At 41.8% G+C, this 16,302-nt stretch overlaps 1 protein-coding gene across 3 annotated transcripts in view; it reads left to right on the plus strand.

Moving 5' to 3' along the window:
- The window catches only part of MED1 (mediator complex subunit 1), a 28,044-nt gene extending 12,848 nt beyond the window's left edge, over positions 1-15,196 (plus strand). For 2 of the 3 annotated variants that reach the window (XM_060781080.2, XM_067470044.1), the window contains exons 10-17: positions 313-402; positions 1,072-1,183; positions 3,269-3,393; positions 4,440-4,558; positions 6,943-7,144; positions 9,834-9,929; positions 10,030-10,135; positions 11,880-15,196. In XM_060781080.2, the coding sequence (XP_060637063.2) occupies positions 313-402; positions 1,072-1,183; positions 3,269-3,393; positions 4,440-4,558; positions 6,943-7,144; positions 9,834-9,929; positions 10,030-10,135; positions 11,880-15,147 (4,118 nt within the window). In that variant the 3' untranslated portion in view covers positions 15,148-15,196. The remainder of the gene's footprint in view (positions 1-312; positions 403-1,071; positions 1,184-3,268; positions 3,394-4,439; positions 4,559-6,942; positions 7,145-9,833; positions 9,930-10,029; positions 10,136-11,879) is intronic. The other variant, XM_060781081.2, reaches the window with a different exon arrangement.
- The last annotated feature ends 1,106 nt before the right edge of the window (positions 15,197-16,302 follow it).

The following is a 16,302-nucleotide window of genomic DNA, read 5'->3' on the forward strand; positions in this document are numbered from 1 at the left end:
AAGAAGAAACTACACCTTGTTTTGAACTACAACTTCTACATTTAGCATTCTGGAATTTGAGGTTCATAACAAATGGAGGGCCATAGATTCCCCATCATTATCTTACAATTTCTTATATGGGGGAGTTTCAGTTCTGCAATTATAAGGAGAATATTGTTTCTTAAAAACCACTTTCAAATCTTGGCTTTGTTAATTTTTGTTCTCTTAATTCATATATCCTGTTTTAAGTTTGATTCAACACAATCATATGCTAATATATAGGCTTATTTTTTGCTGCGTATATTTTATTAAGTTATCCATTTCCTTTTCCAGGTCACCTGATAAATCTGAAGTATTATGTTTCACCATATGATTTGATTGAAGATGGTACTGGAGCACCTGTCATACTGAATGAAGGCGGAGGTACGGTCTTTTTCATCAGATAATGCCTATTCTAAATGCCTATATTGAGGGAGGATTTTTGGTGAACTTCTCATATCCATCTTCCACGTCAATTCCAAACTATGAATTGGGCAGTTTGCTTGGGGTAACAGTAATTGAACTGGTTGCATTCTCTCAGACTCAGTGTAAAGCAGAGGCAAACCCCTTGTAAACAAATCCTACCATGAAAACCCTGTGAAAACTTTGGCTTAGGGTCACCATAAGTAGGAAACAACTTGAACACCAAACAGTAATAGCTCAGTGCACCATCTTACTTCCCAGTGCATTCATTTTCTCCCTCTGTAGTTCCAACTGCGTTGCAACCTGCTGTTGTTTCAAACTTGAGAAGTAAAATGGAAAGATGTGAACATGAACTGTTAAGGCTTCTGTTGGTGCCAGCCAGGACCTGAATGAGCAGGTTTTCATGCACGAAAACTAGAGGAAGAGCCTATTTGGCCTAGTTTTCTCTGCTGTAATAAGTGAGAAACATAGCTTATCTAAGGATATTATTCTTCACGGAAGCAGAAACTTCATATATCTCTTTTGAAGATTTCAGAGTACACACATTGTGCAGTATCCAGTTTCTAACTCTTTGCTATATAGTTCGTGTTTTGAACTACACGTTTTTGAATATTTTTTACTCTCTTTCAGTTCCTCGAAACTTGGGCATGAATGTATATGTTACAATTGAAGGAACTTTGACTATGAACAAGCTTCCAATTGCTCCTCTGATTATGGGGTCTCATCCTGTGGATAACAAAGGGTAAGAAAGAAGCACAGTTTGTAAGTTTATAACAGATACTGTCATGGATTAAAATAATTCCTTAAGGTGAGCAGAGGTGGACAAAATGTGAAATTGTTTTCTTCTTTACAGTTGATTTTCTCAGCTTATATGCTTTTTTTTTTTTTTAGTAATACAGTAGAGTCTTGCTTATCCGACATAAACCGGCCGGCAGAACCGTTGGATAAACAAAATGTCGGATAATACGGATTCTCCTGCTGTTACCGACGCAGCGCTAGACACCTAGAATACTAACAACAGGGACTCAAAGGGTTAAGGCCTCGGGGCTAAAGCGGCCCATTAGAAGAGGAGCGTGGGAATCACAGAGGAAGGAGGGAGGACACTTCCATTTCCGGTCCTGCTTCTTCCCCATTTCTTCCCTCTTCATCCTCCTTGTCTTGCCTTTTTCACTTATTCGAAATTGAGAGAAAGTTGGGGAAAATGCTGGAGGAAAAGGGAGACATCCGATAAGAGTGTCAGATAAGACAGAATGTCGGATAAGCGAGACTGTACTGTAATTTGATCTGTGGATGATAAGTAGGCAGAAACAATGAGGGCTGAATTGCTTAATTCAGGCCAATTCAACAGAAAGAAATATATTTAAGGTCACTGAAATCATTGTGGCTCAAATGTGAAATATATACTTGTCATGTGAGTTTAAATGGGAATCTGATGCCTTCCATTATGTTGGAATGTGCTCATAGTATATTACCTGCAAGTGTATTAGATTGCTTTTTTGGTTGAATTTATAGTCAGATTTGAGGACTTAGTGATTGCTTCAAACCGGTATTTTAGATTGTTAAATGTAGACAGCCAATCTTATTCGCAGATTTTACTGCGTTTTATTAATTTTATAATTTTATTAGATGGGGATTTATGTGTGTTCATTGTTTTATGTTGTTGTTTTATATGCTTATGTATTTTTTTAAGTGCTTCTGTGAGCCGCCCTGAGTCCCTTTGGGAAAATGGTGGTGGGGTACAAATAATTTTTTTATGACTTATTTATTTATTATTATTTGCTCTATTTGTTTAGCTCATGCAGCAACAGACTCCTGAGGATGCAGTACCAACTAATGGACTTTATTTGCTATCAAATTTAATAGAGTTGCTTTGAGCTTTCTGGCTGTATGGCCATGTTACAGAAGCATTCTCTCCTGATGTTTCGCCCACATATAAAGTGAGGTTTATATATATGTGGAATGTCCAGGGTGGGAGAAAGAACTATTGTCTGCTTGATGCAAGTGTGAATGTTGTAATTGGCCAGCTTGATTAGCATTTAATGGCCTTGCAGCTTCGAAGCGTGGCTGGTTGCTGCCTGGGAGAATCCTTTGTTGGGAGGTGTTAGCTGGCCCTGATTTATCCTTTTCTGGAATTTCTCTGCTTTTTGAGTGTTGCTCTTTATTTACCGTCGTGATTTTAGATTTTTTTTAATACTGGTAGCTAGATTTTGTTCATATTCATAGTTTCTTTTTTTCTGTTAACATTGTCCACATGCTTGTGGATTTCAATGGCTTCTCTGTGTAGTCTGACATGGTAGATTGCCCAGGTAGTAACCAGCTAGGTTTTGAAGCTGCAAGGCCATTAAATGCTAATCAAGGTGGCCAACTGCAACATTCACACTTGCCTCAAGCAAACAAGAATTCTTTCTCCCACCCTGGACATTCCACAGATATATAAACCTCACTTGCCTAGTTTCCAACTGACCCCTCAACGTCTGAGGAGGCCTGCCATAGATGTGGGTGAAATGTCAGGAGAAAATGCTTCTGGAACATGGCCATACAGCCCGGAAAACTCACAGCAACCCAGTGATTCTGGCCATGAAAGCCTTTGACAACACATTAAAATTTTATATTCCACATTTCTAACCTAAAGAGCATTCATAGTTCACGGTCACAGAAAAACATGAATAAGATAGTTGGATAACCCTTCCTAAAGTTAATAGATCACAGCGTTTTTCAACCCCTATTAGGAAATGTCTTACATGGGTATCTTTTTACAAGCCATAGACTTGCAAATGCTTTGGGGTGATTATAAATATAATACTGTTGTCAATCCTTTCTCTTTCAGGACACCCTCCTTCTCCTCAATCACTAGTGCTAATAGTGTTGATTTGCCAGCTTGCTTCTTCTTGAAATTTCCAAGACCTATTCCAGTATCTCGAGGTTTCATTCAGAAACTTCAGAACTGCACAGGTTGGTCATGATTTCAAGTAAGGATTTTTGCTTAGTGCCACATCTTGACACCCAGAGGGCGACAGTCAACTCTTTTTTTTCACATTCTAACAATCTTTTTCTAGTTTTTACAAAGCTATGACCATATGTTGTTTATGTATTTGTCCAGATCAAGTTTCTCTTGATCTTTCTACCTGTTTCCTCTTTCTCTCTTTTTTAAATAAAGCAAATAGTACTGCTTGTGGTGATTGGATGCACGTATGTTAACCTGGAAAAGGATACAATTGGAGTAGAGTTTTATGATAATAATGAAGAAAGATGCTTGCCCCATCTGTTTTCCTCCTATACCTTCTGTGGCCAATTTATGCTAATTTTGCTAGTGTTCTCTCAATCTCTCTTTTCTTTGTATTTAAAAAATATCTTAATTGAATATAATCATGCAGCCTCACAGATATTTTGGGACAACCACTCCTAACCTACTGGCTAGAACTGCTGGAGTTTAGAGTCCAGCAACATCTGGAGGATTCCATGATTCTCTCTGATAGATTTGAGTTTTGGGGGCAGATGTGACAAAGCATTATTGGTGAAGGATGAATATATGTGTTTTCTTAGTACGCAGCTGGATTTCTCTATCAACGTTTTAGCTCACTTCTTTTAGTACTGCAGTTATTTGCATTCATCCTTACAAGGTCTCAGGGAGGGATATCTCATCACGGTACCTGATCATAAGAATAGGAAACAGAAAGGGAAGCATTTTAACCCACAAGCTTGCCTCTTGCGTACACCGTCTAGTGTAAATTTGTGGAATTCCAGAAGTTTGAACCAGTGTCTTCCAGAGGCAGCATGCCACCATAAGACCACATTGGTTTGTATTAACATTAATAAATCAGTCATCCTTATTAAACAGGAATATGCAAATGTATTAAAGATGAGAATTTTTTGGATCCTTACAATAGCTCCACAGTGCAGTAAACCTCTCCTTTATTGAGAAATCGTTGCATTAAAAATTGTGCTCATGGTCTCTCTCTCTTTCTCTCTCTTTCTCTCTCCCCACACCCAATCCTCAGGCATACCACTGTTTGACACCCCACCCACATATGTCCCCTTATATGAGCTGATTACTCAGTTTGAGCTGTCCAAGGAGCAAGATGCTGGATCATTGAACCACAATATGCGCTTCTATGCAGTAAGTTATTAAGTGGAGAATGAGAATATAAGAATCATTTTCCATTTATGATTAATCCTATAGTTGAATCATACTCTCTTCCAGAATAGTTAGGATTTAACTATAGAATTAATACAATCTACATGGTTAGAGAATGCATGACTCCCTTCTCTGACCTCACCTCAATACAGATTGAAAACATCACCTACTCTAGGTTTCAGAACGCAAAAGGAAACTTAAATAAGACATATACGAGCAACCAGAGGAAAGAGGTGGAGCAAGGTTGTTGCTTCTCAAGGCTTCGGTTTTCGTACAATAGGAGTGGTGTTTGGGACTCTTCAATATTCTCTCCCCCCCCCCCCTTTTTATTTCCTGCTATTATTCTAATGCCTCCAGCCTCAATATTTCATTGGTAAATTGTTTGAGGGACATGTTGTGGGAGTGGGTTTTTAACTTTATGGTATTTACCCCAGTGACCCCATGCTTTCTTCAAAGAAATTTTACTGTTTTAGAGCTTTTTACAAGCTAATTCCTTCTCTCTCCATCATCTTGTCTCTTTTTCATTCATCTTCATTCTACAGTTCAACAGCCTTGAATCCATATATTTTGCCTGAAATCTTATAGCCATTTACGCTACCCACTTAATTCTCATTGTCTCAGCTGTTGCAGGGGTAACATACCATATATACTTGAGTATAAGCCGGTTTTTCAGCCCTTTTTTAGTCTGACAAAGCCACCCTCGACTTATACTCGAATTGAAGTTATTTATTATTTTACTCTGTTGTTATTATTCTTATTATTACTTTTATTATTTTATTTTTATTCTTCTTATTATTACATTTACATTATTTTACTCTTATTATTTTTAATAGATTTATTATTTTACTCTATTTTTACATTTATTATTACACCAGCTTGGGGACCCGGCGGGGTCCGGGTTATTTCAGAAAGGCAGTGTTTGTCTGTGCTCCAAGTTTAGTCTAGATCCAATGTCAGCTAGGTTTAGTGGGTGCAGGTGAATTACAACTCCCATATGCATGTCCCATTGTCCATGAGCAATCCTCCTCCAAACCATCCCAGGATGTAGAGCATGTCATGGGAGCTCTGTGTGCCAAGTTTGATCAGTCATTGGTGTGGGTTGCAGTGGTCTCAAAAAGTGAATGAAGATACTGCAAGCTCCATCATCCATGGTCCAAACTCTTCCAATCCGCACCAGGATGTAGAGTCGTCATGGGGGATCTGTGTGTCAAGTTTGATCTTGATCTGTCATTGGTGTGGGTCGCAGTGGTCTCAGGAAGTGAGTGAAGGCATTGCAAGTCCCATCATCCATGGTCCAAACTTTTCCAAACAGCACCAAGATGTAGAGTGGTTTATGGGGGCTCTGTGTGCCAAGTTTGGTATTGATCAGTCATTGGTGTGTGTCACAGTGGTCTCCGGAAGTGAGTGAAGGTACTGCAAATCCCATCATCCATGGTCCATCCTCTCCCAAACTGCACCGGGATGTAAAGTGGGTCATTGGGGCTCTTTGTGCCAAGTTTGGTCCTGGTCCAACATTGCTGGGGGTTGTAGTGGTCTGTGGGATCCAAAACGATGGAAAGTACTGCAAACTCCATCATCCCTGATCCATCCTTCACCAAACCACACTACAATGTAAAGTGGGTCATGGGGGTTCTGTGTGCCAAATTTGGTCCAGATCCATCTTTCATGGGGGTCGCAGTTGCCTGTGAAAGTGGCAGCTAGTCAGAAAGCTGCCACATACATACATACATACATACATACACATACAAATATAGACATATAAATATAGATGTAGATTTCCATTATTTTACTCAATGTTTATTTTTATTACATTTATTTTTTTACTCTATTATTGGAGGGATACAATAAGCACATTTACATTGAAGAAGGTAAGAATAATGGTTTAGTCAGAGTTGGACAGTCTTATCTTAAATTACAGTTTTAAATATTCAAAAACATTTAACCTGCTGATGCCTCAATTAATGTAATTTTATTGGTATCTATTTTTATTTTGAAATTTACCAATACATCCTGCATTTCCCACCCTCGGCTTTTACTCAAGTCAATAAATTTTCCCAGTTTTTTGTGGTAAAATTTGGTGTTTTTGTCTTATATTAGGCTTATATTCGAATATATATGGTAATTCTGTGTTCTGGGTGTATAATGTTGTTAAATCCACTTTCCACCATCACGGGTGGCTTGGATGGGAAAGGGCTTGAGCTGAATTTAAACTTCATGCATTAATAACAAGTATGTACTTGAAATATTAGAGAAATACAACCTTTTATTCCCTCAGAAATAATTGATTTGCAACACCTGGGTTGCATATGCTTTTATAGTATTCATCCATATCTTACTAATAGTGAGTTTGCGTTTTTCTCTATCAGGCTCTGCCAGGACAACAGCACTGCTACTTCATCAATAAAGATGCCCCTTTGCCAGATGGCCGGAGCCTTCAAGGAACCCTGCTTAGCAAAATTGCTTTCCATCATCCTAGTCGGGTTCCTCTTATCCTCAATATGATTAGACATCAGGTAGCTTACAACACACTGATAGGCAGCTGTGTCAAGCGAACAGTCTTAAAAGAAGGTAAGTTCTGCCCCAAAGTACCGTACTTTCCGGCATACAAGGCGACTGGGGGTATAAGACGATTCCCCCCACTTTTCAACACAAAATACAGAGTTAGGGATATACTCGCCGTTTACGATGACTCTGTCGCCGCTCTACCCATTCTACTTTCAAGGCCCTCTTCCGCCCCGCTGCTCACCTCCACCGAAGGCCACTGGTCTCGCCTTAGGCCCAAAGAAGCGCCTCTGGAAGACGACTTCCAGCAGCCCTGGCAGCGTGACTGGGATGTGCTTGCTGAGGCATTCAGGGAGCCGTAGGAGTCAGGGAACTACGGCTCCCAGAATGCCTCAGTTAGCACAACTCAGGCACACTGCTGCTGGGGCTGCAGGGAGTCGTTGTCTGAAGGCGCAAAGAAACGCCTTTGGATGACTCCCAGCAGACCTGGCAGCTCCTGCGGCTCTCAGACGACGACTCCCTGCAGCCCCGGCAGCAGCGTGCCTAAGATGTGCTCACTGAGGCATTCTGGGAGCCATAGTTCCCTGACTCCTATGGCTCTCAGAATGCCTCAGCGAGCACATCGCCGCCAGGGGCTGCTGGTTGTTATCTGGAGGTGCAAAGAAGCGCCTTCGGGCGACGTCTCCCTGCAGCCCCGGCAGCAGCATGCCTGGGATGTGCTCGTTGAGGCATTCTGGCTCCTAGAATGCCTCAGCGAGCACATCCCAGGCATGCCCCGCCAGGGCTGCTGAGAGCTGTCTGATGGCGCTTCCTTGGGCCTAAAGGAGCCCAGTGGCCTTCAAAGGAGGTGAGCGTCAGGGGCAGAGGAGGGCCATGACATTAGAGGAGGGAGAGCAGTGGAGGCTGCGGGGACAGCCCAGCGGGTGATCACCCCCGGCCGGTCCCCATGGCAATACAGCCTGCCGCTCCTGCCCCCCGTACCCTCCCTCCCTCCTAAGGTAGTTGTATTTTATTTTTTTTCCTTTTAATTATTATTATTTTAATTTTATACCCGTCGTACTAGACAACTACTGACTTTTAATAAGATTTTCCAGGCCTAAAAAGTTGTCTACTACACCAAAAAATATGGTACGTTGTTTGAAGTCTTTCTAAAGACCTTGATGATGTGCATTGTAGATTTATACAGACTGAGGCAAGAAGCATGCAGCCTTCTAGTCAAAATACCATCAACCCTATCCAGGGATTGCAGTCCAGCAAGATCTGAAGGGCTACATGATCCTCACTCCTGCTGCCACAGTTGCTGCCGTGTTCATCTTAGACAAATGAAAGATGGGAAATAAATACAGTGATATAATTATACCAGCATTCATTAGGATGTACTGCTTTGGATACTTCTGTCTTCTACCATTCACAAGTAGTTCTAATATGCATGTTGTGATGCTACTCCAGCCTTCAATGAACAGAATGTATGGCCCTTTAGATGGTGCTGAATTCCATCTACCATCATCTCTTAAACCTAGGTGTGCTAGCTGCTCAGTGTTGACCACATATTCCTCACCTTTGTTTTAATGTCTATGTTCAGTTCTGTTTCCCTGGTGAAACATGTATAGGTTCAGATACTTCATTTATTACTATAAAGAAATTTATTACAAATAGAAATAATGGAACATCTGTAGCATGTATGTGGCTTAAGCACTTCAGAAGATAATGTTATTGTATTTAAACCAAATCAAACCACATGTATCTTTGTCGTGTCGCTGTCCCATTTTCTTCATTGTAAAGTAGTATATGTGGGGATCTCTCATGTTTTCCTCAGAATATCTCTGGGATGGGTTCAGCTGAATTAGAATGGCTTTTTTGCCTGTTAAGTTTATAAAGTTTGAGCTTGGGATTTCCACATCTCAAATACACATTAGCCAATGTGCTTTAGTCAAAAGGACATATCTGCCTGGGTCCCAAATGATTGTGAAATTGTGTTCAAGTGAGAGGAATAAACACAGATGCCGTGCTACTTCAGACGTGGCTTTTTGCTTTGTCTGCACAGGTTTGATTTCAAGAATAAAAAGGTGACCTGTCTCTGTGTAAACAATAACATAGATCTGGTGCAAAGATCAGGAAAGGTCTGGCTGGGTGTTTTGTTCGAATCTCCACAAGAGTATTGTTTGTTTTGATTGTATCTAAGAGCAGTTGAGTTGTGCAAGGTGTAATGAGGACAAAAGGGGGAAAAATCTATGATAAATGAATAAACAAGTGGGGAGGTTGAAATTGAGGCACTCAAATTCTGTTATATAGTGCTTCCCAAAGTAGGTAAAGGTTTCCCCTGACATTAAGTCTAGTTGTGTGCGATTCTGAGGGGTGATACTCATCTCCATTTCTAAGCCGCAGAGCCAGCGTTGTCCGTAGACGCCTCCAAGGTCGTGTGGCCAGCATGACTGCATGGAGCGCCATTACCTTCCCGCAGAAGCAGTACCTATTGGTCTACTCACATTTGCATGTTTTCAAACTGCTAGGTTGGCAGAAACTGGGCCTAACAGAGGGAGCTCACCGCACTCCCCGGATTCAAATTGTCAACCTTTCAGTCAGGAAGTTCAGCTGTTTAACCCACTGCACCACCGGGGAGCCCAGTGCTTCCCAAGCATCAGCTAAAAATGGTTTGCATGCATACATTAAAACAACAGAGGAGACTAGGCAGATTCACGGGAGAGGGTCCGTAATAGGTATTTGATAAATGAGTTTATTCTTTGTTTATTTTCAGATACTCCTGGCATCCTCCAGTTTGAAGTCTGTCCTCTTTCTGACTCCTGTTTCAGTGTCTCATTTCAGCACCCTGTAAATGACTCTTTAGTTTGTGGTGAGTTGCCTATGTTTGACCAGGGGTTGTCAGAATAAGGGATGGATGGAGTTATGTATTTGAAATTAAACACCCTACTTGTGAACCTTCTATTTTTCAGTGGTAATGGATGTACAAGACTCTACCCATGTGAACTGCAAATTGTATAAAGGGCTCTCGGATGCACTCATCTGCACAGATGACTTCATTGCTAAAGTTGTTCAAAGGTACGTCATGCTTCTTAAGCTAGAACAAAAGCTGATCTTTGAAGACTGTGAGTTAAATATAAACCCAATTATTCGGAGGTGTACTTAAATGAAAGTTTGATGAAGGGAGAGGTTCAGAGGTAGTTTCTCTAATGCAAAATTCGTTCATGCAAGGTATTCTGTTTCTTGCATTCTATTTTTTCATGGTGGCAGTAGATTTAATAATAGCAAATTCTCAGTAGCAGAAACTGTGCCTTGCTAAAGAAGAAAAGCTGTGTCTTATCCTTCTACAATAATGGAATCATGCCTTAATTTTACCTAATTTCTTCAGAAGTTCAGGACAAGAAGTATTTAATCATTTGAAAATTCAGTAATCCAACCTCACCTTCCAGCCAGGATTGCCTCAAGTTATCTATACTATTTTTCAGTAATCAGTTTGTAACCGATAATTCTTAGGATGGTTTGAAGCATTAAAAAAATGGTCTAGCTTTCCACATCTCTTTCTCATTAAATATTCTTGGAAATGGGTCAGGTTGCTGCACTTTGTGTAGCCACACGCTGATTTCCTGACACTTCTAGCTGTGCAATCTTTGAAGGTGTGTTCTTTAAGTCGAGCGTTTAAGGTCAGCCTGTTTGGAAAAGCTTAATTGTTCTTAAGTTTGCACCTTCACAGCATGTTCCTCCTTTAAATCATTTTTCATTCCCCCAACAGCAGTTATCTGAGCCTATTGTTTAACCATGGGTGGAGAAAGAGAATAGTTTCTCCTTTACAGATGTCACTTTTAGGGGGAAAAGTGTCTGTAATGTATGCACAGTTATGTGACAATATATGAATTTTTATTTTGCTATTTTCAGTTGGCTATGAATGCCTATGACATTGTAAAAAAGATATCAATTCTTCCCTGCAAATATACACTTTTTTTGTGTCAGGAGCGACTTGAGAAACTGCAAGTCGCTTCTGGTGTGAGAGAATTGGCCGTCTGCAAGGACGTTGCCCGGGGACACCCAGATGTTTGATGTTTTACCATCCTGTGGGAGGTTTCTCTCATCTCCCCGCATGGGAAGCTAGAGCTGAGAAAGGAGCTCACCCTGCTCCCCAGATTCAAACCACCAACCTGTTGGTCAGCAGTCCTGCCAGCAAAAGGGTTTAACCCATTGTGCCACATACCTTATGCACACTTTGACTGAAATGATACCTGCTATAAGTATATGATTAGTAAAATCAATCTTAAAAAGTCTTCCATCTCTTCCAGATAATATGCTTCCTCCCTGGAAAAACAATAAAATGAATACATTGCTCAAATTTATGTGGATCTGAATTAATTTGTCTTAGCTTTGAATTTGTGTTTTATTGGTGGGGAATATACATATAAAAGGCAAACTCCATATATTCTATATTTTATTTTCTCCCACTGTTAATTGGAGAAAATTTTGCAGAGTATTTTATGAATTTCATGTACATTTTTTACACATTATTTTTTCTGTTCGTTGAATGAAGAGAAGGGAAGCAAGAGGGCATTCACAGGAAGGATGAAGTGGAGGAGGGGATGCTAAAATAGAGTGTTCTGCCTCTTCCCACAAGAAACCAGTGTCATGTCTTGAACATTGTATTTACTTTTCCTGTATTTAAAATCTGTATATATTGTTCTTCACCTTATGTTTAGGGGGGAAAGCCCTAGGGCTCTATACATTGGTTCAGTATCTTTGAACATTTACTGAGTAATGATGATACTAAGTTAATTTTTCTGCATCTCATGTCTTGCAGATGCATGTCAATTCCTGTGACCATGAGAGCTATTCGGAGAAAGGCAGAGACAATCCAGGCGGATACACCAGCCTTGTCCCTAATTGCTGAGACAGTTGAAGACATGGTTAAGAAGAACCTGCCCCCTGCTAGCAGCCCAGGTTATGGCATGACCACAGGCAACAACCCCATGAGTGGCACCACCACCCCAACCAGCACATTCCCTGGGGGTCCCATCTCCACTTTGTTCACCATGAGCATGGGCATCAAAGAACGGCATGATTCAGTGGGCCATGGGGAGGACTTCAGCAAAGTGTCACAAAATCCCATTCTTACAAGCTTGCTACAAATCACTGGAAATGTGGGCTCCACCATTGGCTCCAGCCCCACTCCCCCACACCACACACCTCCCCCTGTGTCATCTCCTGCAAGCAACACCAAGAACCATCCTATGCTCATGAACCTGCTGAAGGACAATCCAGCTCAAGATTTCTCCACTTTGTATGGGAGCAGTCCACTTGAGAGACAGAATTCCTCTTCTGGTTCTCCTAGGATGGAAATGGGACCAGGGTCCAACAAGCAAAAGAAGAAAAAGTCACGTGTCCTAGTGGAGAAACCTAAACATCAGACTGAAGATGATTTCCAGAGAGAGCTGTTCTCCATGGATGTTGATTCACAGAACCCCATCTTCGATGTCAATATGACCACTGACACTTTAGATACTCCCCATATCACTCCAGCACCCAGTCAGTGCAGCACTCCACCCACAACCTATCCACAGTCAATATCCCATGCCCAGCCCAGCATTCAGAGGATGGTTCGGCTCTCCAGTTCAGATAGCATTGGTCCTGATGTCACAGATATCCTTTCCGACATAGCAGAGGAAGCATCCAAGCTACCAAGCACCAGTGAAGACTGTCATCCTATGGGAACACCAGTAAGGGACTCATCCAGTTCAGGGCACTCTCAAAGTGCCCTGTTTGATCCTGATGTTTTTCAGTCAAACAACAGTGACAACCCATACACCGATCCAGCTGACTTGATTGCTGATGCTACTGTGAGCCCCAACAGTGACTCTTCAAATCAGTTTTTTCCCGATGGCGTTGATTTCAACCCTGATCTCCTAAACAGTCAGAGCCAGAGTGGCTTTGGAGAAGAGTATTTTGATGATAGCAGCCAGAGTGGAGATGCTGATGACTTCAAAGGTTTTGCACCACAAACGATAAGTACTCTGGGTGTTCAAGTGCTGGGGGGAGATGGAGGGGAGAGTAAGTTCAAGGCAAGTAGCCAAACGGACACAGTCGACTTTAGTATTATCACAGCTGCCAGCAAAGCTCTGGGAGCCTCTGATGTCATGGAGCATCATAGTGGAAGTCAGAGTCCCTTACTGAGCACAGGAGATTTGGGGAAGGAAAAGTCACAGAAGCGGGTCAAAGAGGGCAATGGATCTGGGAGTTCTTTAACGGGCCCTGGGATGGATGGCAAGGGTGGAAAACGCAGCCGCACCCCATCCAGTGATGGGAAAAGTAAAGAAAAGGTTCAGAAACGGAGGAAAGTAGAGCCAGAAGGCAAATCTCCCTCTCATAGTTCATCCACCAGGCCTTTCACCCCACCAACAAGCACAGGTGGCTCAAAATCTCCTGGAAGTTCAGGCAGATCTCAGACACCCCCTGGGGTAGCTACTCCTCCCATCCCCAAAATCACTATCCAGATCCCCAAGGGAACAGTGACTGTTGGCAAACCCTCCCATGGGCAGTACACAAGCAGCGGCTCAGTGTCTTCTTTGAGCAGCAAAAGTCATCACAGCCATTCTTCATCCTCCTCGTCCTCCTCCTCGTCGTCATCTTCCTCGTCTTCGTCTTCCTCATCGGCTTCCGGCAAAATAAAGAGCAGCAAGTCGGATGGGTCTTCCGGGTCCAAGATGAGCAGCAGCCTCTACTCGGGCCAAGGCGGCTCTGGATCAGGTCAGTCCAAAAGCTCCACCCAATCAGTGGGCAAGCCTGGGTCCTCCCCCATCACAAAACACGGCCTGAGCAGCGGCTCTGGAGGTACCAAGATCAAACCTCAAGGGAAGCCTTCATCGCTTATGAACCCTTCCATGAGTAAACCAAACATTTCTCCTTCTCATTCTAGACCCTCGGGCGGTTCTGACAAGCTGGCCTCTCCGATGAAACCCGTTCCAGGCACTCCCCCGTCATCTAAAGCAAAGTCCCCAATTAGTTCCGGTTCTGGAGGCTCGCACATGTCTGGGACAGGATCAAGCTCCAGCATGAAGTCCTCTTCAGGGATGGGATCCTCCAGTTCCATGTCCCAGAAGGCACCCCCTTCTTCAAATTCTTCAACAGGATCTTCATCTTCCTTTTCATCTGGAAGTTCTTCCATGTCCTCCTCTCAGAATCAGCATGGAAGTTCCAAAGGCAAGTCTCCAAGCCGAAACAAAAAGCCATCTTTAACTGCTGTCATTGACAAACTCAAACATGGTGTTGTTACTGGTGGTCCTGGCGGGGAAGACTCCATGGATGGACAGATGATCCAGAGTTCCAGTTCCTCAAGTCACTCCATGTCATCCAAACACAACCTGTCTGGAAGTGAATTGCAGGGGAAACGGGAAAGAAGTGACAAGGAAAAATCCAAAGTATCTGTTTCAGGAGGCTCATCCGACTCTTCCAAGAAGACATCCGATTCAAAGAATGTTGGAAGCACTGGAGTGGCCAAGATAATCATCAGTAAGCATGATGGTGGCTCTCCTAGCATTAAAGCCAAAGTCACCTTGCAAAAACCTGGGGAAGGAGGTGGGGACAGCTTAAGACCTCAGATGGCCTCTTCCAAAAGCTATGGATCGCCACTGATAAGTGGATCTACTCCAAAGCACGAGCGCTGTTCTCCCAGCCACAGTAAGTCTCCTGCATATACCCCTCAAAACATTGACAGCGAGAGTGAATCAGGTTCATCTATAGCAGAGAAATCCTATCAAAACAGTCCCAGCTCTGATGATGGAATTAGGCCTCTTCCAGAATACAGTTCAGAAAAGCATAAGAAGCACAAAAAGGACAAGAAGAAACTGAAAGACAAAGACCGAGACAGGGATCGTGACAAAGAAAGAGACAAAAAGAAAACTCACAGCATTAAACCAGAGAGCTGGTCTAAATCTCCCATCTCTTCAGAACAGTCTCTGTCTATGACAAGCAGTGCCATTCTTACATCAGAGAGGTCATCCAGGCCCAGCCCTGATTTTTCTATTGGGGAGGAAGATGATGATCTAATGGATATTGCCCTGATAAGAAATTGAAAATATTTGGGGAATAGAACAAAAGAGCTATTTCATTTGGGGGGGGGGGGGGGGGGGGAGGTTAAATTAAAATAATGAGTGCATGGCACTCAAATGGGCTAGACTTAGAAATTTGGAAAAATAATCCAAATTTGACAAACTTTTCCAGTGCATTACTCTAGTAAGAGAATTATTTTTAAAGCTCTTGGAAGCGTAAATAAATACACATACATGCTTCCAACAAATACATTGGATTTGTATTCCAGAACTGAAACTCGAGCACATACAAAAACATTTCACTGTAGGAGAATCAGATTCTTCTTTGAATGTTTCAATAATAGTTCCATTTTGGTGTATTTTTTAAATATATATATATTAGCATTTAAAATTTAAGCTTATGTGGATTTTACGATTCCTCCTTAAAGAGTATTTCCACTGAAAAATAATTTTTCAAATTCATTTCATGCCAAATAATGTCCCACTTCCCTAAGGTGCTGACCATCTCCTGTTAAAAATGATATCTGCTATAGACACTGTGTACAACACCTAGCAATTTGGGGACTGTCACCCAAAAAGTGAAGTATTCTGATATTCATGTGTTAAACCTTAACAGTCATTTGACTTAAAGCATTTTCCTTCGTCCCTATGAAAGGTTTGATGGCTTTCATGTATGTCTTCTTCTATGTATGTCTTCTGTATTGTATTTTAGTAGCAATTGCTACTGTGTTCTCCCAACTTGGGAAGAAAAGGAAAGGGTAGGTTTAGTCAGAATTCAGTGAACAGGACATTTTTGTACTTCCTCAGCTGCTGTAATTTTAAATATAAGTTTATAAACATTTGAGAGAAGAGAGTACGGTTAAATTAAATGGTAACATGTCTATTGTGGAAGAAGCACTGCAGCATGGCCCTTTATACACCAGAAGTATAGGATCCTTGAACTCACATAGAAAAGAGTAAATAATGTAAGCATTGGCAGTTAATGCACAAGGAGCAGCTTTATCACTGCCTCCTTCTATGTGATATGAGGATTTTTCTGGAACATCATGGAAAATATCTGCACTAGAAGTGAGAAGAGAGAAAGAATATGTGTTCAAATTCACTTTATTATGGTCAATGACCAGTTCAAGAATATGTATGTAGCTAATATGATGTATGATCCCTTTCCTTATGAGCAAA

Source organism: Anolis sagrei, chromosome 6 (genome assembly GCF_037176765.1).
Source record: "Anolis sagrei isolate rAnoSag1 chromosome 6, rAnoSag1.mat, whole genome shotgun sequence".
Lineage (NCBI taxonomy): Eukaryota > Metazoa > Chordata > Lepidosauria > Squamata > Dactyloidae > Anolis > Anolis sagrei.